This window comes from Staurois parvus, unplaced genomic scaffold (assembly GCF_062004578.1).
Source record: "Staurois parvus isolate SC_StPar_1 unplaced genomic scaffold, SC_StPar_1.0 ptg000103l, whole genome shotgun sequence".
NCBI lineage: Eukaryota > Metazoa > Chordata > Amphibia > Anura > Ranidae > Staurois > Staurois parvus.
This window is the reverse complement of record NW_028317899.1, coordinates 27,374-55,305: the sequence shown is the minus strand read 5'-3', so window position 1 is coordinate 55,305 and position 27,932 is coordinate 27,374. Positions and strand designations below refer to the sequence as shown.

General features: G+C 45.2%; 1 protein-coding gene across 1 annotated transcript; it reads left to right on the top strand.

The window, feature by feature from the left end:
• The first annotated feature begins 700 nt into the window (after positions 1-700).
• On the top strand, positions 701-27,932 carry LOC149467709 (GATOR2 complex protein WDR24). Its single transcript, XM_089671268.1, has 10 exons — positions 701-782; positions 3,616-4,318; positions 8,397-8,574; positions 10,838-11,510; positions 16,113-16,228; positions 19,969-20,084; positions 23,839-23,943; positions 25,294-25,631; positions 26,292-26,476; positions 27,691-27,932. Exons 2-10 carry the CDS (start codon positions 3,838-3,840, stop codon positions 27,857-27,859), a joined length of 2,361 nt encoding a protein of 786 aa, XP_089527394.1. The 5' UTR covers positions 701-782; positions 3,616-3,837; the 3' UTR covers positions 27,860-27,932.

The following is a 27,932-nucleotide window of genomic DNA, read 5'->3' as shown; positions in this document are numbered from 1 at the left end:
CAAACTTTTGCAGACGCCATTTTTTTGTTTTCTGTTATTTTGAAAGTGTAAATGATGGAAATAAAATCTAACTTTTGTTGACATATTATAAGAATGTCTAATCTGTAATTTGATGCCTTTTGGAGATTTTTCCATCTTTCCTTGGCTTCTTTATGCACATTAATACAAATTTTTAGCTGGGGTGCCCAAACTTTCGATCCCCACTGTATATATAAATAATGTGTGTGTAAAACACACCCCAGCCCCTGTACATACATACATACAGCCCCTGTATACACTGTCTATGCGTATATCTCTATGTGTGACATAGCCCAGCCTGTGTGTATATATGTATATATATGTGTGTGTATATGTGTGTGTATATGTATATATATATGTGTGTATCAGGGGCGGACTGACAACTCATGGGGCCCCTGGGCAATAGAGGATCATGGGGCCCCTGTGTACTTGCCCAAACTCAAAAAAGCCTATGAAAAAGGTACCAGGGGCATCTCATGGGGCCCCCTACTGACCCCGGGCCCTCGGGCAGTGCCTGAGTTTCCAAATGGTCAGTCCACCCCTGCTGTGTATATATATATTATATATATAAACATGTAAGTGTAACACAGCCCAGTCCCTGTATACACTGTTAGCTATGGAGAGTCTCATGCTCTGGAGGTCACATGACTGGGCGGAACGCCGCTGAGCCGGAACTCTTGTGTCGGTGAGTCGCAGCGGGCGGAGCACTAAAGAGTGACGGAACACCTGGGAGAGGAGTTGTTTCCGGTGAGTAGGGAGAGCCGGTGAGTTGTGCGGGTTGGTGGGGTGACAGTGAGGCGGCTGGAGGATGTTATTAGGGGAGGGGGGATGGGAGAGTGTGCAGATCGGCGTACCTTCCCCTCCTGTGCTGTGTATGGAGGAAGGTGCTGGTTGTAGTTCATGGCAGTCTGGGGTACTACAAGAGCCTGCAGGGAGAGGTGAGGGCTGTCCTCCGTCCCCTGAGCCCTGTATTCCAGTCAGGAGTCCTATGAGGTGATGTGGGCTCCTGTGTGGATGATATCATTGGGTGGACATGGTGGGGGACATTATCTGAGCGCGCACACGACACACCTCACCACATCCCCTCCACTTGGTTAGAGCTGGCCAACTTGACTTTGGCCGGGGCAGAAGTGCGGCGAATGTTTGGGCCAACTTGTCTTTTAGAGCGGAGGTAAACTCTTTAACCCCCCCCCGAAGTTTATGCTGTAATGTGTGAGCAGTATACACCCCATACTACACATCACCACCACTGCCAGGGCTTCCGTCTTCACCCGGCCCTATTTCCAGGGTCATGGTCTCCAGCCTCTTCAATGGCCTGGGCGTGATGACGTCACAACCATGGTTCTGCAGTGACTGCACATGTTACGGTGGCGTCACCAGCTGCATCCACAGTGAATCCACACCTTGTGGACGGCCTTCCCTGAAGAATTGAAGCTGTTTATAGCTGAAAAGGGCGGGGCCAACTCAGTATTGAACCCTACAGACTAAGACTGGGATGTCAATAAAGATCGTGTGTGGAAAGGCAGGCTGACCAATACTTTTGCCAATATTGTGTATATTTCATTTATTTTCTGTCCAATGTCTGTGTTAATTTCAATATTATTATACAGGATTTATATGGCGCCAACAGTTTGCTCAGCGCTTTACAATATAACAGGAGACAATACAGTTCAATACAAGAGGGATAGGAGGGCCCTGATCCTGGGAGCTTACAATCTAGGAGGAAGGGGCTAGTGGTACAAAAGGTAGTAACTGTGGGGGATGGACTGGTAGGAGGAATAGAAGATTCCCTTATTAGCTGAATGCAGGATAGGATTCCCTGAAGAGATCGGTTTTCAGAGATCGCCTAAAAGTGAGCAGAGTAGGCGATAGTCTGATAAATTGGGGTAGAGAGTTCCAGAGGATGGGGGAAGCTCTGGAGAAGTCCTGGAGATGAGCATGGGAGGAGGAGACAAGGGAGCTAGAGAGTAGGAGGTCATACGAGGAGCGGAGAGGACGGTTTGGGTGATATTTAAGTTATTTTACATCACAGGATTGTGTTTTGTAAATTCATATTCATTTAAATTCATTATGTTAAATAAAAACTTGAATTTAATACAATTGTGTGTGTATGTATGTATATATATATATATATATATATATATATATATATATATATATATATATATATATAAATTTATTTTTATTTTTTTTAAATAACTATCCATTTCAGTTTCGGTTTTTGGCCAAGTGCATCCTGAATTTTCAGGTCAGAATTTTCATTTCTGTCCACCACGAGTAATGGATATCTCGACCCCCTTTTTTTTTTTTTTCTCCAATGGAAAACTGGCCCCAGTTGCATTTCCAATTTTTTCTTTTTTTTTATCTGGATATTTCTAGCCATTGCCATGAGCTACCACCAAAGAACAACCCAAAACAAACTCTGATGATCACGGCGATACTGCATGTGTTTGTTATTGTACCCGTAGTACGGCCCAGAAACAATAGTGCACATTTTGCTTTTTTTTTTTCCCAAAGTAAAACATCCCAACCTTTGACCCAAACTCTGACACTGACCTCAATCAAACACCGATCCAGCTACTTTACCTTTTTTATTTTTTGTTTACAGTCTTCTCCCCTAGCAAATAGAAGATAGGATGGAAAGAGTACAGGGGTGGGGTGTACTCCTGACTGATCACTGTGACAGACAAACACAGGCGATCATGTGACCATGACTAATTTCCCAGCTCCCGGACACGGAGCTGTCAGTGGTAGCTCAGTGTATGTGTTGAGAGTGTGCTGTTGTAGCGTGTTCCTACCAAACATATGTGGCTCCACAGAAGATGACTCATTTCAGCAGGGCCACATACAGTATCTCCCAGAAGTGAGTACAGCCCTCACGTTTTTGTAAATATTGTATTCTAACTTTTCATGTGACAACACTGAAGAAATGACACGTTGCTACAATGTGACGTAGTCAGTGTACAGCTTGTATAACATGGAAATTTGCTGTCCCCTCAAAATAACTCAACACACAAAAAAATAACCCAAAATGCAACTCTTGCATTTTTAGTGTGTGTCCATTGAAGTCTATTAAACGCAATCTGCAGTGGGAAAAAGTCCCTGACCCTGTCAAAAAATGCATGCCCTCTTCCCCGTTAAGGACCTTTGGAGAACGGTGGGTGAGGGGAGCGGGCCTCGATTTTTACAGGAATCTGCTCCCATTTCCACTCTGGTCGCTTAGGCGATCAGAAGCGGAAGTTCTCCTATCCCCCTCCCCCAAGTTCTTCTGGGACATGTGACAGGTCCTAGAAGAATGCAGGACCATTTGAAAAGTGCAGCGCTGCTCGCACATGCACAGTGGTCCCCCGGCTGTGAAGACGCAAGCTGTCACAGCCGGGTGCCCACACTTAAGATGCCGGGGACACAGGACAGCTGGTTTTTGTAGCTAATGACTTTTATTTATTTTTGACAGGAGACTGGAGCTGTGCTTTAACATGGAAAAATATATGCAATGACTGGTTTATGGAATTTGCAAGCCTGCAATGTGCACAACATAGAACCTCTGTAGCAGGGTGGTTAGACTGCTGATCTCATTCTTGTCTTTGTATCTCCTAGGCTTGACTGTAGAAGTGGCGTGAAATCTCAGGTGGAGGTCCTGATTAACTGGTCCAGTCCTTTGGAGAAGTCTTTCATGCGTCAAGATCTTTAGGAACCAGCACCCGCCTCGCTCTTAGATATGTGAATCTTCATACCCTTTCCCCTGCATCGTCCAATAGAACCGCTCTTGTGGAGACCCTTACCGGAGTCTGGAAGGGGGCCAGTGGCCGGGTGCCCGCCATGGAGAAAATGGCGCGAGTCACCACGGCCCTGGGCGGGAACACCCTGACAGGCCGCACCATGTTCTGCCACCTCGACGCCCCGGCAAATGCCATAAGCGTCTGCCGGGACGCGGCGCAAGTTGTGGTCGCAGGCCGCAACATCTTCAAAATCTACTCCCTGGAAGAGGACCACTTTGCGGAGAAGTTGAACCTGCGGGTTGGCCGGAAGCCTTCTCTGAATTTTAGCTGTGCTGACGTGGTGTGGCACCAGATGGATGAGAACCTTTTGGCCACGGCGGCCACCAATGGTGTGGTGGTAACGTGGAACCTGGGAAAGCCCTCCAGGAACAAGCAGGACCAGCTATTTACAGAACATAAAAGGACGGTGAATAAAGTCTGCTTCCACCCAACGGAGGTCTACATGCTGCTCAGCGGATCCCAAGATGGTTACATGAAATGCTTCGACCTCCGTAAAAAGGACTCTGTCAGCACCTTCTCAGGTATGGCTCTGGTATATCTGTGTTGGGCTATATAGATGGAATTATTTGGTAAGTCATTGGTGGGCACTTGTAACCACTTGCCTACCGGCACTTTCACCGCCTTCCTGCCCAGGCCAATTTTCAGCTTTCGGCGCTGTTGCATTTTGAACAACAATTGCACGGTCATGCAGCATTGTACCCAAACAAAATTATAATTTTTTTGAGACCAAACTTTCTTTTGGTGGTATTTAATCACCACTGGGGTTTTCTTATTTTTTTTGCTAAACAAACGAAAAAAGACCAAACATTTTGAAAAAAATTTTTTCTTAGTTTCTGTTATAAAATTTTGTAAATTAGTAATTTTTATCCTTCACTGATGGGGAGGCACTGACGGGCACCACTGATGGGGAGGCACTGACGGGCACCACTGATGGGGAGGCACTGACGGGCACCACTGATGGGGAGGCACTGACGGGCACCACTGATGGGGAGGCACTGACGGGCACCACTGATGGGAAGGCACTGACGGGCACCACTGATTTGCCCCCATAGGAAGTTGTCTCCTATGGCAGCACTAGTGCAGGCTCACTTCTGAGTTCCACTGTCTGCATCTATAGACATAGACAGCGGGATTTAGCACTCCCCCGTTTGTCATCGGATTTGATTGACAGCAGTAGAAGCCAATAACTCCCGTAGCTATCAGTCTGCCCTTTGGGAAGGGAGAAAGAGGAGGGAGGCGCTACTCTTGTGCACATTGCTGGATCGAGATCGGGCTCAGGTAAATATAAAGAGGGGGGGGGCAGCATACACAAAGGTAAAAAAAAACTTCATCCATTAGAACCACTTTAATGCTGCAAACGCATTAAGGTAAAAAAAAAGTCCAGCCTTTACAGCAACTCTAAATTGGAATTCCAGGATAACCTTAACTACTTTTAAAACTGTCCCCTCCTCCCTCCTAACACCTGTGCTTACTAACCTGTGTAAGAAAGATGTGATCCCACTCCCCTGTGTCAGCAAGCACCACTGCAAGGGAGAGGAGGGAGCACAGACAGCGGATGGGCCATTGAAGCCTATTGGTGACATCATCGCTCCAGGCTTTACTAGCCATTGTCTGATTGCTCTCTCCTCTGCCCTGCAGCCGCTTCTGGCTGACACAGGAGAGACCATGTGACCAGACCAAAGCAGCCTCAAAATCGGTGTGTGTACACATTCTTCTTGTTAGTGGAGGAGGGGAATTTTTAAATAGAAGTCAGGGTTACCTCAGAATGCCACTACAAAGCCAAACTCCATGTTTATTGTCCCTTTAAATAGTTTGTTTGGGCCAAGTTGGCCCCCAAAAATATTTACAGCACTAACAGATGCATTTGCTGGGCACGTTGTATTAACTTTATGTAGCCGCAGCTACCATGCTGTGTTTCATCATGGGGAGGGGGGGTGAAGACTTCCCGTCCCACTCCTGGAACAAAGAAGTCGGGCTGAGTGCTGGTCAGCCCTTCACTGGAATCTTTGTATTCTATGAATGGATACAAAGCTTTCTCTGACTGGCTGAGGTGGGGAGATAGGTTGATACTGCCACTATCTCTGCCAGTCATAGAATACAAAGCTTCTTGTGAATGGCTGAGGAATGCTCAGCCTAACTATTTTGTTCCAGGAGTGGGACAGGAAGCTGAGGCTACATACATATAATACAGTGCATCCAGAAAACGCACATATTAGTGCAGTAAACTATTTAAAGGGACAATCAACATGGAGTTGGGCTGTAAACTGCTGATAAGTGCCCTCAGCCCTTGATTGAAAATGTGCTGTGAGGATTCCTAGGATGGTGATTAGATTCAGGCTGTCCTCACAGATCACGTCTCCTTACGCCATGAAGTCACTGCAATGCTTGTGGAAAGGCATCGATATCACAGACCTTTATAGAACGATCTGTTTGGGTTTATGGCAATGCTGAAATAGCAGGAAAATGTACTACAGGGCACCCACAGTTATGTAACAGATACAGAAAATGTTATATCAAACAGAGTACACTCACGTTGAGAAAAATGGATAAATATAAGAAAATGTTGAAACATATCTAAACCCCAAATCAACAGAGTAATGTTATTGCAGCTTATTGGTCCTTCGATGTGGTTGCTGCAATAGTTTTCTTTTTTCTACATTTTTATAATGTTTTATATCTATACACAATTTTTTGCATTTCGTTTCTATTTTAAACTGAATTAGTTGTTTTACAAGGTGAAGAGTCACATATACAGTGAGGAACAGAAGTATTTGAACCCCCTGCGATTTTGCAAGTTCTCCCACTTAGAAATCATGAAGGGTCTGACATTCACATTGTAGGTGCATTCCCACTCTGAGAGACAGAATTAAAAAAAAAATTCAGGAAATCCCATTGTATGATTTGTAAAGAATGTATTTGTCTTGCACTGATGAACATAAGTATTTGAACACCTGAGAAAATCAGTGTTAATATTCGGTACAGAAGCCTTTGTTTGCAATTACAGAGGTCAGACGTTTCCTGTAGTTCCTGACCAGGTTTGCACTGCAACAGGGATTTTGGCCGACTCCTCCACACAGATCTCCTCTAGACCTGTCAGGTTTCGGGGCTGTCGCTGAGCAACACAGAGTTTCAGCTCCCTCCAAAGATGTTCTATTGGATTTAGGTTTGGAGACTGGCTAGGCCACTCCAGAACCTTGATATGCTTCTTACGGAGCCACTCCTTGGTTCTCCTGGCTGTGTGCTTCGGGTCGTTGTCATGTTGGAAGACCCAGCCACGACCCATCTTCAGTGCTCTGACTGAGGGAAGGAGGTTGTTGTTCAAAATCTCACAATAAATGGCCCCATTCATCCTCTCCTTAATACAGTGCAGTCATCCTGTCCCCTTCGCAGAAAAGCACCCCCAAAGCATGATGTTACCACCACCATGCTTCACAGTAGGGATGGTGTTCTTGGGATGAAACTCATCCTTCTTTTTCCTCCAAACACGACGAGTGAAGTTTAGACCAAAATGTTCTACTTTGGTCTCATCTGACCACATGACTTTCTCCCATGCCTCCTCTGGATCATCCAGATGGTCATTGGCAAACCTCAGACGGGCCTGGACATGTGATGACTTGAGCAGGGGAACCTTCCGTGCAATGCATGATTTGAAACCATGACGGCGTAGTGTTCTACCGACAGTGACCTGTGAAACTGTGGTCCCAGCTCTCTTCATGTCATTGACCAGCTCCTCCCTTGTAGTTCTGGGCTGATTCCTCACCTTTCTTATCAGTGATACCCCACGAGGTGAGACCTTGCATGGAGCCCCAGTCCCAGGGAGACTGACAGTCGTCTTTAGCCTCTTCCATTTTCTAACAATTGCTCCAACAGTTGATCTATTTTCACCAAGCTGCTTGGCAATTGCCCCGTAGCCCTTTCCAGCCTTGTGGAGGTCCACAATTTTGTCTCTGGTGTCTTTGACAGCTCTTTGGTCTTGCCCATGGTAGTAGTTGGCGTCTGACTGACTGTGGGGTGGACAGGTGTCTTTAAAGAGCTCAGACAGGTGCTACTAAGTTAGATGAATGAGTGGAGTAGAGGTGGACTTTTTAAAGGCGCAGTAACAGGTCTTTGAGAGCCAGAATTCTTGCTGTTTCTTAAGTGTTCAAATACTTCTGTTCAGCAGCGCAAGACAAATACATTCTTTACAAATCATACAATGTGATTTCCTGAATTTTTTTTTAAATTCTGTCCCTGAGTGGGAATGCACCTACAATGTGAATTTCAGACCCCTCCATGATTTCTAAGTGGGAGAACTTGCAAAATCGCAGGGTGCTCAAATACTTCTGTTCCTCACTGTAGTTTAAGATTTCCGCTCACAGCATAGGACGTTGTAAGGACACGGAGATTCTAGCAAGATATTTTTAACAGATATTTTTTTCAGTACTTGCAGAAAATGTACTTGGTCTGCAAAAAGAAAACTATTGCAGCCACCACAACGAAAGACCAGTGAGTTGTAGCAAATTACATTTTTGTTCTTGGCTTTTCAATATACTTTAGGTATCTAGGTTCCCTTTAAGGGCAGTACACTTCATCGTGGCTAACCAGATAATCCTGTTGCAGGTCAGTCTGAGAGCGTGCGAGATGTACAGTTCAGCATCCGAGATTATTTCACCTTTGCGGCTACTTTCGAAAACGGAAATGTTCAGCTGTGGGACATCCGAAGGCCCGACCGCTTCGAGCGCATGTTTACTGCTCATAACGGACCTGTCTTCTGCTGTGATTGGCATCCAGAGGACAGGCAAGTACCCTGATGGAAGGCCACTCTAATGCTTAGTTACAGTGTGTCGGTGCAGAGAGGGGTGAGCGAGGAGGTATGTGTGGAGATTAGTATGTGTGGGTGCAGTGGTGCCAAGTAAAAGGCATTAATACTGAATCACTTTTAAATTTACTACAGGTATACAGTCTTGGGGGCACAATGTCAGTGGAGTAGTGTGTGAGTGTTGTGACCAGTGGAGTAGTGTATGGGTGCGGTGGCGGTCAGTGGAGTAGTGTTTGGTGGCGGTCAGTGGAGTAGTGTTTGGTGGCGGTCAGTGGAGTAGTGTTTGGTGGCAGTCAGTGGAGTAGTGTTTGGTGGCGGTCAGTGGAGTGGTACATGGGTGCAGTGTCGGTCAGTGGAGTGATGTATGGGAGCGAATGATGGTCAGTGGAGTAGTGTATGTGTGCGGTTGGTGGTCAGTGGAGTAGTGTATGGGTGCAGTTGGTGGTCAGTGGAGTAGTGTATGGGTGCAGTTGGTGGTCAGTGGAGTAGTGTATGGGTGCAGTTGGTGGTCAGTGGAGTAGTGTATGGGTGCAGTTAGTGGCGGTCAGTGGAATAGTGCATGGTTACGGTTGGTGGCGGTCAGTGGAGTGGTGCATGGGTGCGGTGGTGGCGGTCAGTGGAGTAGGATATGTGTGCGGGGGTGGCGGTCATTGCAGTAGTACATGGGTGCGATGGTGGCGATCAGTGGAGTGGTGCATGTGTGCTGTGGTGGTGGTCAGTGGAGTAGTGCATATGTGTGGTGGCGTCGGTCAGTGGAGTAGTGCATATGTGTGGTGGCGTCGGTCAGTGGAGTAGCGTGAGTGTGGTGTCGGTCAGTGGAGTAGCGTGAGTGTGGTGTCGGTCAGTGGAGTAGCGTGAGTGTGGTGTCGGTCAGTGGAGTAGCGTGAGTGTGGTGTCGGTCGGTGGAGTAGCGTGAGTGTGGTGTCGGTCGGTGGAGTAGCGTGAGTGTGGTGTCGGTCAGTTGAGTAGCGTGAGTGTGGTGTCGGTCAGTTGAGTAGCGTGAGTGTGGTGTCGGTCAGTTGAGTAGCGTGAGTGTGGTGTCGGTCAGTTGAGTAGCGTGAGTGTGGTGTCGGTCAGTTGAGTAGCGTGAGTGTGGTGTCGGTCAGTTGAGTAGCGTGGTGTCGGTCAGTGGAGTAGCGTGGTGTCGGTCAGTGGAGTAGCGTGGTGTCGGTCAGTGGAGTAGCGTGGTGTCGGTCAGTGGAGTAGCGTGGTGTCGGTCAGTGGAGTAGCGTGGTGTCGGTCAGTGGAGTAGCGTGGTGTCGGTCAGTGGAGTAGCGTGGTGTCGGTCAGTGGAGTAGCGTGGTGTCGGTCAGTGGAGTAGCGTGGTGTCGGTCAGTGGAGTAGCGTGGTGTCGGTCAGTGGAGTAGCGTGGTGTCGGTCAGTGGAGTAGCGTGAGTGTGGTGTCGGTCAGTGGAGTAGCGTGAGTGTGGTGTCGGTCAGTGGAGTAGCGTGAGTGTGGTGTCGGTCAGTGGAGTAGCGTGAGTGTGGTGTCGGTCAGTTGAATAGTTCATGGGTGCGGTGGCGGTCAGTGGAGCAGTGTATAGGTGCGGTGGTGGCAGGCAGCGGAGCAGTGCAGGGGTGCGGCGGCCAGCGGAGCAGTGCAGGGGTGCGGCGGCCAGCGGAGCAGTGCAGGGGTGCGGCGGCCAGCGGAGCAGTGCAGGGGTGCGGCGGCCAGCGGAGCAGTGCAGGGGTGCGGCGGCCAGCGGAGCAGTGCAGGGGTGCGGCGGCCAGCGGAGCAGTGCAGGGGTGCGGCGGTCAGCGGAGCAGTGCCGGGGTGCGGCGGTGGCGGTCAGCGGAGCAGTGTAGGGGTGCGGTGGTCAGCGAAGCAGTGTAGGGGTGCGGTGGTCAGCGGAGCAGTGTAGGGGTGCGGTGGTCAGCGGAGCAGTGTAGGGGTGCGGTGGTCAGCGGAGCAGTGTAGGGGTGCGGTGGCCAGCGGAGCAGTGCAGGGGTGCGGCGGTGGCGGTCAGCGGAGCAGTGCAGGGGTGCGGCGGTGGCGGTCAGCGGAGCAGTGCCGGGGTGCGGCGGTCAGCGGAGCAGTGTAGCTGTGCGGCGGTTGATAGTTGAGATGTACACGGCTACATTGAGAGTCAGCAGAGAAATGAAGGAGGAACAGCGGTGGGTTGTATGGTTTATGTCTGTGCAGTGGCGTTGGCCACGTGCCTGAGAAACCCATTTATTTTATACAATATATGTCTTTATTTAAAACACAAATTGTAACACAGTCACTTTGATTTCCCTGCAGAGGTTGGTTGGCAACTGGTGGCCGTGACAAGATGGTAAAAGTGTGGGACATGAACACTAACCGAGCCAAGGAGATCTACTGTGTTCAAACCATTGCTTCCGTGGCACGGGTAAAGTGGCGGCCTGAGAGGAAGTATCATATAGGGACATGCTCCATGATGGTGGACCATAACATATATGTGTGGGACGTTAGACGACCCTTCATCCCATTTGCCACCTTTGAGGAGCACAAGGATGTGACAACGGGAATTGTTTGGAGACACTGCCACGACCCTTACTTCCTACTCTCGGGCTCTAAGGACAGCACGTTGTACCAACACATCTTCAGAGACGCGAAGAGGCCTATAGACCGGGCTAATCCTGAAGGCCTCTGCTATGGCCTATTCGGAGACTTGGCCTTTGCAGCCAAGGAGAGCCTCATATCTTCGTCGTCATCATCCAATGATTCTAATAGGAAGCCGTATGACCGACGTCACCCCATCTTCTTCCTGAGGAAGCCGGACCCCATGGAGCAGTTTGAGAACATTTCTAGCGGGTTAAGTGTTTTCGAGGCGGGTGGAGGAGACATGGGCTGGTTTGTAGCCACAGCTGAACGTTACGCTTTGGCTGGGCGGTCGCTATCTGAACTGTGTGATCACAATGCCAAGGTGGCCAGAGAACTCAACAGGTGGCAGGTGAGCTGTAGGGGAGCATGTGACTACATCACCGGTGCCTAAAATGAAGGCCTGCTAAGGGAGGAGCTGATCAAAGTTGGCGTTTTATTAGATAAATTCTGCTTTAATTCCTTTTGACATTGGCTTTTCAGAAATGGGGATTAGGATGACAGGTAATGAAGATTTGTCCAGTTTGAGATGAAGGTCCCCTTTAACGCTGCTCCAAGCACTTTTTTTTTGTCTTGTTTTGTTTTTACTGAATAGACTGGAGGAGATTTACCATCTCTTCTTTCTATCTGTGAGCAGGAAGGCATAGACCGCTACCAGAACATGACTGACCCTTCTTCCCCATTGTTCAGGAAGTGTTTCTGTCTTTGTTCCCCTGGCAGAGATTTCTTATTATTCTCTGTTCTGACAGGAAGTTAGGCAATATCTTCCCAGTGAGGACAGTAATACAAATCTGAAAGAGGCTCTAATCCTTCCCAGCCCGAGGTCAGTAGGGGGCCCCATGAGATGCCCCTGGTACCTTTCATTGGCTTTTTCATAGGCTTTTTTGGATGTGGGCGAGGACACGGGCCCCATGATCCCTTATTGCCCAGGGGCCCCATGAGTTGTCAGTCCACCCCTGGGCAGGGCTTGACAAATTTGCTTTGAATCTAGGAGCCAGCTAGCGTAGCATGGTTTGTCAGTGCCAAGGGTAAGGCAACTTTTGGTCAACAATCATGGCAAAACCGCACCACGTTTTAGGTGGCATTGAAAATAATGGCACCTGAACCTGCCTTTTGCGATTACGGCGATTCTTCCGCAATCCCACCCAGGTGTGAATGGAGCCACCCTGGTTCACACACATGCAATTCTGGATGCGTTTTCAAACTGACAGATTGGCATGACAGGCTAGATATTGTGTTCCTATTGAGCTGGTTCACACAGATGCAATCCACACGCATTTTGTTTTAGTGCCATTATGAAAAGGTTCCTGTGCCAGTTTGTAACGGTGAGTTTCGGCATTGAAGTCGGTGGGAGGGGTTTTGGCATTGAAGTCGGTGGCCTGGGATTTGTCGAGCCTTAGCATAGGGGACCTGCTTCCTACAGCGCAGTTCTCTGCCATGCTGAGCAGTGTTTATATCTAGATATACAAGAAATGCGCAGCGCTAAAATTAAATAAAATTCAATAAAAAGGTACATATAAAAAACATCATGATAATAAATTATGAGAATGTTCATAAAGTGACTGTAAGTGCTCATAGGAATCCTGCGTTCTCTTTAATTTGGTGCTTGTGCAATCAGGTATAGAAGAAATGCGCACTCACTGCAACGCATAATAAAATGCGCGTTTGTATAATAAATCCAGATGTCATCAAGGTCATCTGAGTTAGGGCAGGAATGGGGTTGAATCCCTCACAGAATATATAGATCCTTAAGTGTTGATCAGGAGAATACCAGAGTTCCCTTTAAGGGATGGATGGGTGCAGCTCACCAGGTGTACAGGAAGCTCCCCGAGGACTTTGCCGACCAGCATTCATTTTCAGACAATCCAGTTTCCAGAGAGGGAGCCTCCTGTACACCTGGTGAGCTGCACCCATCCATCCCTTTAAGGGAACTCTGGTATTCTGATCAACACTTAAAGCCCCAGGATCCATATATTCTGTGAGGGAACACCAGCGAAAGAAAGCTCAATTTGTGGGAAAAAAGGATGTAAATTTCATTTGGGTGCAGCGTGGCATGACCGCATAAGTATCAGTTAAAGTAATGCAGCACCCTAAAGCAAAAAATGTCCTGGACAGAAAGGGGGGGGGGGTAAATCCTCTGGAGGCCAAGGGGTTAAAGCACATCAGATTTAAATACGGTTTTAGTTAAATTTTTTTTTTTTTTTTTTTTATCAGGACAAGTAGATTGGGGCACCGATGTAGTCGCTGGACAAGTAGTTTTTTTCAAAAATGTCCACACCCCTGAATATACCATACTTGACTATTACCCCTGTAAGCTGAAGTAGACATGACTAGTTTACAGGTCTCCTCTTCTGGGTTCTGTGCTGAGCAGCTGGCCTGATGCATTCTCTGATTGGATGAGATGGAGAGCATACATCACCACCCTGCCTCATCCAATCCAAAAATGCTTCACATTCGTAAAGAAAATGCAAGGCATTCTTTCAACGATATAAATAGTATCTTTTCAATGCTCCCTCATACCCACTAGTAAAAATTAAACACCCAAATCAAGAAAAAAATGTCCACATATAAGTCCAAAATGTATAGAGTCAAAATAAAATAAAATAAAATAAATGTCCAAAAAAAATATTAATGCTTTCCAATAATTAGTGCTTTTCAGACGTTTTAAGAAACAGTCCCCTTTGCCGAATTCCAATCCAGGACCTCAAATTCAGAATACCTCAAAAAAATAAAACTCAATATAGTGTATTATCATTACAATAAAGAAAAACACTCGTGAAGACTAAAAGTGATTCCTCCAGGGCTATCACCCGTGGTGAAGACTAAAAGTGATTCCTCCAGGGCTATCACCCGTGGTGAACAACACTCCAAAAGTGATAAAGTGCAGCACTCCACACTAGTGTTACCATCCAAATGGGCTAATACCATTACCCTCTAAGAAAATATATAGTGTCATCTCTCTTGTGAGAATAAAAACTATTACCCTCTTGCAATGTAGGCCAAGCAAAATTCCTTCCAAACAGACCAGAGTTTACCCTCTTCAGAGGCTTCTATTTTCTCCCAATCCTTCTTCCCAGTTCCTCAAACAGGGGGGCAGATAGTACACAACTCAGTGAAGTATATATAAAAGGATTCACAATTTATTACAATCTTACATTGAAAACGCCAACGTCCATCCTCTCTCACAGTCCATAACTATGAATTCCAGTGTTCAAGATGGCCGTGCCGCTACTTCCGGTTTGAAATCGTATAGACGTGACATTAGGTTCCCTTCCTCCAAGTAGACCACCCTTCATCAGTGCCTCCAGGCAACTAGACCAGTCATAGCCCCCGAACCTCCATAAATGAGATCCTTTGTAAATCCCTCAGGTGCTGTGTATTCTCCCCTCTCCACAACCTCTCATAGGTGAAAACCTATGAGAGGTTGTGGAGAGGGGAGAATACACAGCACCTGAGGGATTTACAAAGGATCTCATTTATGGAGGTTCGGGGGCTATGACTGGTCTAGTTGCCTGGAGGCACTGATGAAGGGTGGTCTACTTGGAGGAAGGGAACCTAATGTCACGTCTATACGATTTCAAACCGGAAGTAGCGGCACGGCCATCTTGAACACTGGAATTCATAGTTATGGACTGTGAGAGAGGATGGACGTTGGCGTTTTCAATGTAAGATTGTAATAAATTGTGAATCCTTTTATATATACTTCACTGAGTTGTGTACTATCTGCCCCCCTGTTTGAGGAACTGGGAAGAAGGATTGGGAGAAAATAGAAGCCTCTGAAGAGGGTAAACTCTGGTCTGTTTGGAAGGAATTTTGCTTGGCCTACATTGCAAGAGGGTAATAGTTTTTATTCTCACAAGAGAGATGACACTATATATTTTCTTAGAGGGTAATGGTATTAGCCCATTTGGATGGTAACACTAGTGTGGAGTGCTGCACTTTATCACTTTTGGAGTGTTGTTCACCACGGGTGATAGCCCTGGAGGAATCACTTTTAGTCTTCACCACGGGTGATAGCCCTGGAGGAATCACTTTTAGTCTTCACGAGTGTTTTTCTTTATTGTAATGATAATACACTATATTGAGTTTTATTTTTTTGAGGTATTCTGAATTTGAGGTCCTGGATTGGAATTCGGCAAAGGGGACTGTTTCTTAAAACGTCTGAAAAGCACTAATTATTGGAAAGCATTAATATTTTTTTTGGACATTTATTTTATTTTATTTTATTTTGACTCTATACATTTTGGACTTATATGTGGACATTTTTTTCTTGATTTGGGTGTTTAATTTTTACTAGTGGGTATGAGGGAGCATTGAAAAGATACTATTTATATTGTGTTTGCACTTTCAAGGGTGAGAGTGATACTTTTCATGAGGGAAATTTAGAGTCTGTATATATATATTCTTTCAACGATGACCGTGCTGAACAGAAAGCAGGCATGCAACCACTCAAGGCGGGACCTGGAAGCTAGTGATCACTGGAGAAGCAATTTCTACGTCAATGATTTCCAGCTTCCAGGGGCATCAACCAGGTACGGTATGTCCATAGTTACATTGCTCCAAGCTGGAATCATGTAACTATAATAGAGCTTTGTCTGGAATTCTTGGACTGTAATGGATAAACTATGAGGTCTTGGGTCTGGTTGTCTTTTTGTGGTGGGAAGGTTTGGACCACATATAATTAAACACTTCACATATAATAGTGTTCGCTATGTGACTACCCATTCACTCAGGGTTCAGTTTTATATTTATGTAAAAAAAAAATGTATATTGAGGTAAACATATAAATATACAGCCGGTTCTCACTAACATACACGGCGGCTCCCCTTATCAAGTGTCTTGTTGAAGTCTAGGTTGGACTGCTTGGCTTTTGAGGTCCATACAAATGTATTCAGCAATTCGATATCTCATAGCATATGGGACTAGTAAGTCGTTTTGTTTCCTGTACTTCTAGGTTGCACAGACTTGGACAATGCTCAGAATCATCTACTGCAGCCAGGGCACCATGCCACCCACCAATCTGAACCACAGCTTGAGCAAAAGTGGAAACACCTTGCCACTCCTGAACAGGTGAGTTTGCGGGATTAACCAGTTTTGGGCATAGTGGGGGTTGAAGAGTGTAAAACCTGGTTCAGATCTGCATAGAAACCAATCCGCTTCCAGGTTTTATTGTAAGGGCTCATGTACACGGGGCGTTTGGAAAACTCTTCTGAACGATGGAAACTGACTGCTGGAAAACGTAGGTTAAAAAGCGTTTGCATACCGTGTTTATGTGCGGTTTGTGTTTAGAAGCGTTTTTTTAAGATTACCTCAGGAGACCTTCCTAAATGCTCAGAATGCACTGAAAAATAGTAAAAAATTAACTATTTCAGACATTTTGAGAGAAATAGAGAGAGCAGAAGCAGAGAGAGCAGTATGTGTGGAGATGACCTGTCTTTTCTGGTTGTAGTCACTATTAATCCCATCGTGAGCATAATGCGGCACGTTCTACCATTGTTTCCTTCACGTAAAACCTGGAACTGACTGCGATGGTGTACCGGGTCCATTTGAATACATGGAAAATGCTTTGCATGCATTTCTGATGATGAAAAAAGGCTCCGGACAGCATCTGGATATGGAACAGTTAAAAAAAACCCTTCTAAACGCAAACACTTCTAAACACAGCCGTGTTTACAAGCGTTTGGCGCTTGAAACGCTGATAAAATCTACTCCTGAACGCAAGTTTGGTGCATTAAAAAAAAATGACTGTAAACTCAACTGCCTGTAAACGACAATGTGTACATGGACACATAGGAGAACATTAGGAGGAGTTCAGGGGCTGCTGAAAAAAAAAAAAAAAAAACACAGAAAAGCTCCTGAATGTCAGTTAATCAGCTGCAGTGTACATGAGCCCTAAAAGCTTAACTGAACAAGCTGAAGGTAGAAGCTGATTGGCTCCCATGCACAGCTGCACCAGATTCTGAGTGCTCCAGTTTTAGTAAGTCTCCCCCTGTGTGTGCTTTACACACACCAAAAAAACTTTAATGAAGTAAACGGGGTATATATAGTATATCCTGTCCTTCTGCTCTGCCCCCGCTCCCTCCTCACACTTGCTGGTAATACCTGTCTGTTTAAAAGGACAAACTGGAGTTGCTGTGTAAATTTGGAAACTGTAGATGTTTCTGCTGTCAAGAAACTGTCAGGGTTTGTAAACCCTGTTCAGACAGGAGATAGATACAAAGTAGCATTGTTAGGATACATGTACACATGCCACGTTGTGAATCCCAGCTGCAAGAATCTACTGATTACTGCACCTGGAATTAACAACTGTGTGCGGATAGTTGTGTGTGTCCATCTACGGTCACCGCAGGTAATCGCTGGTTGTGCGAACACTTATGCAGGCCATAGACGGGGAGAAAAACGGCAGATTTTTCTTTTAAAAAACAAAAAATCGATCGTTCAAGCGGCCGACGTTACCATCAATGGTAAAAAAAATTGGCCGATTTTCATCCCGTCTACAGCCGGCAAAAAGTGTCCCTGCAGAGAGCTCCGCTATTTCTTTGACAGTTCTTTGACAGTTCCTTGACATTTACAGAGGTTGCAACAATGTATCTATTTGTATCCATTTATGATACAGATGTTTTTATTCGGAAACAAATAGATACAATGTTGCAACCGCTGTAAATGTCAAGGAACTGTCAAAGAAATAGCAGAGCTCTCTGCAGGGACACTTTTTGCCCTACTGGAATTCCTCAAATTTTTCATCCTTCTTCTTCTTCTCCTGCTTCATCATCATCCTTTTCTTCTTCTTCTTCATCATCATCATCATCCTCTTCTTCTTCTTTTTCTTCATCATCATCATCCTGTTCTTCTTCTTTGTCATCATCATCCTCTTCTCCTTCTTCTACTTCTTCATCATCATCCTCTTCTTCTTCTTCTACTTCTTCTTCCTCTTCATCATCATCATCCTCTTCTACTTCTTCTTCCTCTTCTTCATCATCATCCTCTTCTTCTTCTTCTACTACTTCTTCTTTCTCTTCATCATCATCATCCTCTTCTTCTTCTTCTGCTTCTTCTTCCTCTTCATCATCATCATCCTCTTCTTCTTCTAATTCTTCTTCCTCTTCATCATCATCTTCCTCTTCTTCTTCCTCTTCATCATCATCATCATCATCTTCTTCTTCTTCTTCTACTTATTCCTCTTCATTATCATCATCCTCTTCTTCTTCTACTTCTTCCTCTTCATCATCATCATCCTCTTCTTCTACTTCTTCTTCCTCTTCTTCATCATCATCCTCTTTTTTTTTCTTCTTCTACTACTTCTTCCTCTTCATCATCATCCTCTTCTTCTTCTACTTCTTCCTCTTCATCATCCTCTTCTTCTACTACTTCTTCTTCCTCTTCATCATCATCATCCTCTTCTTCTACTTCTTCTTCCTTTTCATCATCATCCTCTTCTTCTTCTTCTTCTTCTTCTACTTCTTTTTCATCATCTTCATCCTCTTCTTCTTCTTTTTCTTTTTGTCTTCCTCTTGCAGGTCACTGCTCATGCGCAGATTTTTTATCGGTAAAAAATCGGCCGATTTGCCCATTATTGCCGCGAAAATCGGCCAATCGGCAAAATCGGCCGATTTTTTTTCCAACTTTACCGAAAAAAAAAAACGGCCAAAATACCGAAAAACGGCCAAAAAATAGCCCACTAACGGTCCGAAAATCGGCCGATTTTATTTTCGGCCGAAAAATCGGCCGATTTTCGACCCACTTATGGCCTGCATTAGGCTCCATGCACACTAGAGTGTGTGTGGTTTTTTTTTTTTTTTTGTTTTGTTTTTTGTTTTGTTTTTTAAAGCTCCTAGAAGCTGTTATCGGTTTTTTTTTGTTTGTTTTTTGGGGGTTTTTTTAAAGCTCCTAGAAGCTGTTATTAGTGATTTTTTTTTTAAAGCTCCTAGAAGCTATTTTTTTTTTTCGTTGTTTTTTTGTTTTTTTTTAAAGCTCCTAGAAGCTGTTTTTAGCGTTTTTTTGTTTTTGTTTTTTTTTTGCTCCTAGAAGCTAAATAGTGTTATCCTATGTGTCCATGCACACTACTATTAGCGTTTTTTTTAACTTCAATATCCAGGAACAGAAAAAAAAATTGTTTTTATACATTTTTAAGTAAAAAAAAAATAAAAACAAAAAACAAAATTTTTTTTTTTGTTTTTTTTGTTTTTTTTAGTAATGTCAAAATTATTGCCAAACAGGCTCATAACTGAAATGAAGAAATTGCTCTGGTTCAGAAGGGGTGTAGAGGTGTGAGAGCTGAACTGGTTAAAGTAGATGTAAACCCTAATCACGTGACATTGAGTTTGTAAAAGTTCTCACCCTAGGTTCACATCTTTGCTGGTGGTGCCGCTGCGGATCCACACGAAAATCCACCCGCACAGAGAAATGCGGACCCTCGGGCGGGTGCCATTGGTTCTAATGGCACGCCACCCGCACTGGAAAATGGAACTGTGCTGGGAACCAGGTTCCCGTGCGGGCTGCGTTTTCAGAAGAAGTACAGGAACTTCTTCCCTACGTGGCACGGGAGTCCATTCAAATGAATGGGCTCTCGTGCCCCACACGGCTGCATATATGTGAACCGGGGGTCAGGAACAGACTGTTGTCGCCTCATAACAGGAAGTGACTGTACAGGGGCCTTCATGGCAGGATCAGTAGCTGGTATTATAATAAAAGCTGCCAAAGAAAAAAAAAAAAGAAAATGATTCTTTTAATGACATTAACATATTAAAGCTTTTATGACCGTTTATGTAAACTTTGTGTGACGACTTCTATATCTTGGGCTTCCCCCTCAGCTTCAGCATAAAGGAAATGCCCTCTGGGATGAGCAGTGAAGCCAGGCTGGAGCACAGCAAGGGAGACAGCCGAGCAGACAGTGTTCTGATGGACTCAGCAGCCATTAATAACGACGGTAAGGAGAGAGGAACTTTATAGGAATTTCCTTGCTGGAATTAATTCTGGACTTTTGCTCAGGTTATCCGAATCAAGCCAGGGAAAATCTGCGCTAAGTCAAACAAATAACCGTGTATAGGCAGCCGCTGGGCAATTGTTATACTGATTAAACCATTCAAATAATAAAGAGGCAGCGCTAAATATTTAGTTCAGGTACTTATATATCGCCATCAATTTACGCAGCACTTTACATATACATTGTACATTCACATCAGTCCCTAACCCTCAAGGGGCGTACAATCTAAGGTCCCTAACTCACATTCATACATACACATACTAGGGACAATTTAAACAGGATTTAATTAACCTACCAGCATGTCTTTGAAGTGTGGGAGGAAACAGGAGTACCCAGAGGAAACCCACACAGGCACAGGGAGAACATGCAAACTCCAGGCAGGTGGTGCCATGCTTGGGATTTGAACTGACGACCCTAGTACTGCCAGGTGGAAGTGCTAACCATTTAGCCACTGTGCTGCCCAATAACACGTACAGGCCACGCCCTACATGTTTCTTCGGAAACGACGCCTTACCAATCCCAGCAAGTGGAGGTGCGATGTCTGATCCTATGTTGGGAGCCATCAAAGGAACACATTTTCTAAGCAAGTTTGAACATTTATAACTTTTGACCCTTTTGTAGTATTCCATCTGCTATCTTTTATTTATATATGAAGCTCACTGAATCCCGTCATTTATGTGATAACCAGGCAGAGGCATTGAATTGTAGGAGCTCACGCACAGCAGGGCACTAAATAATGCCAGCAGTGACACCTCCACCAATCCACAGCTCCAGGTGCCGGGTGTGCAAGCAGAGTAGCCTCTGATAGCTTCCAGTGCTATACAGTCCATGGAAAAAAGGCTGCACTCCGGTATGACAGCACCGATGGTATCCTTTATTATAAAAATGGTGGAATACAGCAGATAGGGACCCAAACGTGTTTCAGCCATTAGGCCTGATGGCAGAAATGCATTGGCACTTTTGTCTGCTGTATTCTACCATATTTGTAATAAAGTATACCATACCGGAGTGCCGCCTTTTTTCCGTGGATTATATTGAAATTGGCTCTTGCTTTCTTTACATTTTTTTGTGCACTGACAACTGTTCCAGATAAAAAAAAAAATGCTGATCTTTTCTGAAATCATTATGTTTAACAAGCAGCTTCGGGGACAGGGTCTCTTTTAACACCCAACATACCTACTATAATGTTCTTGATTCTGTGACTCGCTTGCTAATGTCTAACTACATGCCGCCCAGCCACTGTACATATACGGAGGCAGGGCGGCACTCACAGGCAAAACCACGTTTTAAAACGTGTGTTTTGTAAACAAACGGGGCGCGCGGCCGCCCCCCTATTTGTCCCGCGGATCACCGCTGCAGATGTCAGTCGCCGGGTCACAGCGGCTCCTTAGCGGCTATGTCCCGGCGATCGGCGGCAAACAGTGACAGACAGCACAGCTGTAGTAGCTCTGCTGTCTGTCACTTCCCTGTCAGCTCGAGGATGAGCTGATCGAGAAAGAAGTTTCTCTTTCTCGATCAGCCTTGTCCCGCCCAGTACACACCCCCGCCCCCTCGTAAAACACTCCCCTCACTCCTATAACCCTTCCCTGCTAAATAAAATTATCCCCTTCCTCCCCATTGCCATTAGTACAGTGTCAGTTTTTTGTTTTTTTTGCACTGATCACTGTATTAATGTTTTTGGGGATGTCAGTGACCCCAAGTCAGTACCCCCCAATGTCAGAATGTCTGCCGCAGTCCCGCCATAGGTCGCTGCCATAAGTCCCTGATTGCCGCCATAATTCGCTGATCGCCGCCATTATTAGTATAAAAAAAACCCCTAAAAATCCCAGTATCTTTCCCGCCATTTGTAAACGCTATAACTTTCACGTAAACCAATTAATTTACACGTATTGGGTTTTTTTTAGCAAAGACATGTCGCAGAATGCATTTTGGCAGAAATTTATGACTAAATTTGATTTTTGCATTTTTTTTTTTTACTGGACATGTTTTATAGCAAAAAGTCCAAAATATTGTTTTTTTTTTTCCTCAAAATTGTCAGCCTTTTTTTTTTATAGCGCAAAAAATAAAAACCGCACAGGCGATCAAATACCACCGAAAGAAAGCTCAATTTGTGGGGAAAAAAAGGATGTAAATTTCATTTATGTACCGTATTGCATGACCGCGCAATTGTCCGTTAAACTAGCGCAGCGCTGTATAGCAGAAAAATGACGTAAATTGCAGTATCTATACCATAGGTTGTAGACGCTATAACTGTCACACAAAGCAATCAATATACACTTATTGGGATTTTTTTTACCAAAAACATGGAGCAGAATACATTTTGGCTGAAATTTATAACTAACTTTGAGTTTACTATATGTTTTTTATAGCTGAAAGTAAAAAATATTGTTGTTCTTCAAAATTTTTGGCCTTTTTTTGTTTATAGCGTGAAAAATAAAAAGCGCACAGGTGATCAAATTACACCAAAAGAAAGCTCTATTTGTGTGAAAAAAAGGACGTAAATTTTGTTTGGGTGCAGCATTGCATGACCGCGCAATTATCAGTTGAATTAGCGCAGCGCCGAGTAGCAAAAAGAGGCGTGGTCATTAAGGGGGGTAAATCCTCTGGAGCTCAAGTGGTTAAAGCTAACTTAAGCGGTGATCCAATCGACATGTGAAAAAAAAAAAAAAAAAAAAGTCAGCAGCTACAAAAAAACGTAGTTTTCACTGGCTGTCCTCTCTCCGGTGCCGGCATCTTAAAGTGGAGTTCCACTCACCCTGTCAAAAAATAAAAGTCAGCAGGTACAAAAACTGTAGCTACTGACTTTTAAAAAAACAGCCACTTACCTGTCCCTCGGTCCCGCGGTGTGTCCCCTGCAGCCCGTTTCACCGGCCATCCTGTATTCCAGGTGCTGGCATCTCCAGTGTGGGCACCCGGCTGTGACAGCTTGCGGCTCCACAGCTGGGTACCTACTGCGCATGCGCGAGTAGCGTTGTGCTTCATGAATGGTTCTGTAGTCTTCTGGGATCTGTTGCGTGTCCCAAAAGACTACAGGGAGGGAGGGAGGACACCTTCCGTTTCTTATCGCCTAGGCGATCGGACCAGAAGTGGGAGCGGGTACCTGTCTAATTAGGGTACCCGCCCCCTACCCACCCCAAAGATGCCAATCCTTAATGGGGAGCGGGGTAGCAGTCCTTTAAAGCAAAACTTCCCCTTTTGGGTGGAGCTCCGCTTTAAGGCCAACTTAAGCGGATATCCAGTCAAAGTGTAAAAAAAATAAGTCCGCAGTTACAAAAACTGTAGTTTTCACTGGCCGTCCTCTCTCTCCGGCATCTTAAGTGTGGGCCTCTGGCTGTGCCAGCTTGTGGTGCCCACTGTGGACTTGTGAATGGTCCCGTATTCTTCTGGACCCGTCATGTGCCCCAGAAGACTGGGGGGGGGGGGGGGGTAGTGTTGAGGTCAACTTCCACTTCTGATCACCTGTCAAAATTGGGTACCTGCTCCCTCTCACCCCCCGCTCCCCAAAGGTGCCGATCCTTAAAGGGAAGTCGGGGACGAAGCCTTAAAGCGGAAGCTTCCCCTTTTGGGTGGAGCTCCGCTCTAAATTGATGTACAGTAAATGGCTATTTATTATTTTTTCCATTCTTTTATACCGTTTTTGAGTTTTTTTCTCTTTCTATGTAATTCTAATTCTTAATTATTCACTTTTTCCTGGCAGAGAATGAGGAGACCGAGGGCAGCGATGTTCCTGCCGACTATCTGCTCGGAGATGTGGAGGGAGATGAGGATGAGCTGTATATGGTTGACCATGAGCATCCCCACCGTAAGTCCCATTTGCAACCTTACCTGTTTGTGAACTGAACATTGGGAGGGTTACTCTGTGTATTAGTTCTGATGACCATTGGGCCTGAAAGTGATGGACAAAGACAAAATTTGAGTTCTCCTCAGAACAGGAATTGAGTAAAAATCCCCCCCAGTGGGGACCTGTTCCAGGGGTAACTTTCCAAGAAGAGATTTCCCTCACTTTGCAGAGATTTTTTTTTCCCCTCACTTCCTGTTCTGTATGTTATCAATTGAAGGGAATGATCCTCAGTGGCAAAATATGTGACCATTTCCTACTTTTATCAAAGATTAAAGAAAAAAAAAAAGTTTGGCATTTAAATGAAACCCAGAATAAGGGCTCGTTCACACCATGGTGCAGAGATGTCAGTTTTTCTGCATGCGTTCTGCAAGGGCGCAACAAAATCAGTTGTTCTCTATGTGCCCTGTTCACACCACAACACTAGTATCACCTGCAGTTTTTCTGTGCAGGAATCTCCAAGGTGTGTAAAACTCATTGAAGCACACTTGAAAACTGATATCTCTGCAAGTGAAATCTGCTGCTCAGTTTCCGTAAGTTTTTCTGCACATATGATGTGAACGAAGCTTAAAGGTAAACTGCTTGGAGTCTGACTGATGAAAGAAAAAGTCAGTTAACAGCTAATGCTATCCAATGTATTCAAAGTGGTTGTAAACTCTTACATATACCCAGTGATGTGACTGGCCTCAAGTGATACACAGAGATGAAACCAATCTTCTTTCATAAGTTGTACCTGTTTATCTACAGTCTTCCCTTCTCTACATCTGTACAAAGTCCAGAATTTATAAAGCTGGTCTGAGCTGTCAGAAAACAGGGCAGAAAGATGAAATTGCACACTGCAGAGTTCAATGAAGAGAGCTGATTGGAGGGAAGAGACCCCCCCCCCCCCTGCACACAGGAACAGAGCTGAGGCTGTCAATCACAGGCTGTGTACTGGAGCTCCCCTGTCACCATTTTTCTCTTGGTTTCAGGTAAACTTTTCAGAAGTGACTCATGCTGATAGCAAAGGAAGGAGGCCTCACACGGAAATGACACTTAGTGCTCTGGATTGAGAAAAGAAAACACTATAGAGGCATATGCTTTGTTCATAGTTCATTTCTGAGGTTTACAACCACTTTAATTCCTTTGATGGAAAGTGTTTGTATTCACAGCAACATGGTGTCCTGAGTTGGGCATTGTTACCGTCAAAGGTTTCCAACACTTAACACAAACTTGACAAATTTCCTAATGCCACAGATTGAGACTTGGTGTACTTTGTATTTTGGAGTCCATGGTCCTTAATGTAACCTGTAATATCCTTTGTGTCATGTGCAGCGGAGGAGCAGGAGTACGTTCTTCCCCAGGAGGCCTTCCCGCTTCGTCACGAGATCACAGACAACCCGTCGGCCCTGGACCACTTACAGGATAAAGCCGACTCTCCCCATGTGAGTGGAAACGAAGCAGAGACCGTGTCCCTCACTCCGGTGGAGTCCTTCTCCCTCATTTCTATCTCTCACGCGCTGTATGAAAACCGCCTCCCCAGCGACTTCTTCAGTGCCACTGTCCGCGACATGTTGTGCTTCTACGCCCAACAGGGTGACGTGCAAATGGCGGCCTCTGTGCTCATTGTGCTGGGGGACCGGATCCGCAAGGAGATAGATGAACAGACACAGGTGATAAAGCAAGGCAACCATTATTTTTTCTAACAGTAGGAAATGCTATGTTGATATATGATAACTCTACTCTCTGGATAACTTCTGCTGTCTAGTTCCTGTGTCAGCTCCTCCCATGCTTGCCTCCAGGACTTCTCCCACCCTATGGGACTCTCTTCCCCAATCTGTCTGACTGTCTCCTAATCTATCTACCTTTTAGACGATCCCTGAAAACCTTTCTCTTTAAAGAAGTCTATCCTGCTTCTACCTAGTAAACCGCCATTTGTTTCCTCCATCAGCTCCTCCCCCCCACAGCTATTATCTTTTGTATCACTCAACTCTTCCTCCTAGACTGGACGCTCTAATGAGCCGGGCCCTCCCTCTGCTTCCTCTGTTTGTAAAGTGCTGAGCAAACTGTTGGCACTATATAACTCCTGTATAATAATAATGATGACGTTTATTACGATAGAAAATTTGCATCAAAAGGTTGACCGTTTGAAAAATTCTAAGAATATTCTGTATTATGTAGATCTATGATGTACTGACAAGCATATCATTTCTTCACACAAAAGCCCCTTGTATACATTGTTACTGGTTCTGAATGTTTTTATTTAGTGTATGTTTAGTGTATGTTTGTTGCTTACATATATAACAAAGATCATGGGTCTCTACCCCCTATAGGAACACTGGTTCACCTCCTACATTGACCTATTACAGCGATTCAAACTGTGGAATGTGTCTAACCAGGTGATCAAGCTGAGTACCTGCAGTGCCATCAACTGCCTGAACCAGGCCTCAACCACCCTCCACATCAACTGCAGCAACTGCAAGAGGCCCATGAGCAACAAGGGCTGGATCTGTGACCGGTGAGGAAAGAAATGATTAGCAGAACTTGGCACCATGTACAAAAGAAGCAAGATGGCTTCTGTTTTTTTATATCGGTTTCCTTTTTGGCGCTGAGACCCACCCTCCATGCTGAGCCACTTTGTGCTGCGTTTGCATCCACCTTGGAGCTGCATGCAGGCAGTCCATAGAAGTGGATGCAGACACAGCGGCTGTGCAGCCACAGTCGCATCCAAAGTCTGACATGAAGGCAAAAGCGGTGCATGGATCCGAATGCAGACACTTTGGGGTTTATTTACTAAAGCTGGAGAGTCCAAAATCAGACTCCCTTCTGCATAGAAACCAATCAGCTTCTAACCTCAGCTTGTTCAATGAAGCTTTGGCAATGAAACCTGGAAGCTGATTGGTTTCTATGCAGAAGGGAGTCTGATTTTGGACTCTCCAGGTTTAGTAAATAAACCCCTTTGGGTTTGGATCTGTGCACCCGCTCCTGCCCACATGTCATATGTTGATAAGCAGCTGTGTCCATGCAGCCACTGAGGGGAATTTTCATAAGAATGGAACAGCTGTGTGCATGGAAACCAATGAACTTCTATCTTTCATCTCCAAAGGTTAACTAAGCAAGTTGAAGGAAGAAGCTGATTGGTTACAATGTACAGCTGCTTCAGATTCTGGCTCCTCCATTTTTATAAATTCCCCACAGTGCCTTTGCATCTACTGACTGCATGCAGCTCCGAGGTGGATGAAAACACAGCAAAATGAGAACAGGTCCCAGCGCCCATCTGAATGAGCCCTAAGTGCTGGTTCTCATATATACTTGAACTGTATCCAATCTGCATGATGTGAAAAACCATTGCTTCCTATGGTGTGTATTCACATATGTCTAGTGCACTGGCAGTGCGGATTCAGTGCGGTTTGAAAAAGAGTCCTGTGTGATTTCTGAGCAGTGCGGTCCGATTCATGTGAGGATTACAGGCTATTGACTTCTATGGGAACCGTTTATAAACTGCCTATGTGTGAACCGGATGATCCTGTTCTGAACTTGATGTAAACCTGACATGAACCAGTGAACAACTACTGTATCAATTAACTGTGTAATCTGAGCTTCAGTGCACACCACTCATGTGTGAATCGGCCCCTGCGTGCGAATCGGCCCCTGCGTGCGAATCAGCTCTGTGTGTTATTTTCCTAATAATACTTGACTAAATTATTAATGGTTTCTCTGTCTCCCCAACAGGTGTCGCCAGTGTGCCAGCATGTGCGCAGTATGCCACCACGTAGTGAAAGGCTTGTTTGTCTGGTGTCAAGGCTGCGGACATGGTGGACATCTCCAGCACATCATGAACTGGATGCAGACGAACTCCCACTGCCCCGCCGGGTGCGGGCACACTTGTGAATACAGCTGAACTTTGTATATATGAGTGCATACAGATGAAATCATTGTCAGCTGGTGTTTGAGTAAACCCATGACACAGGAAA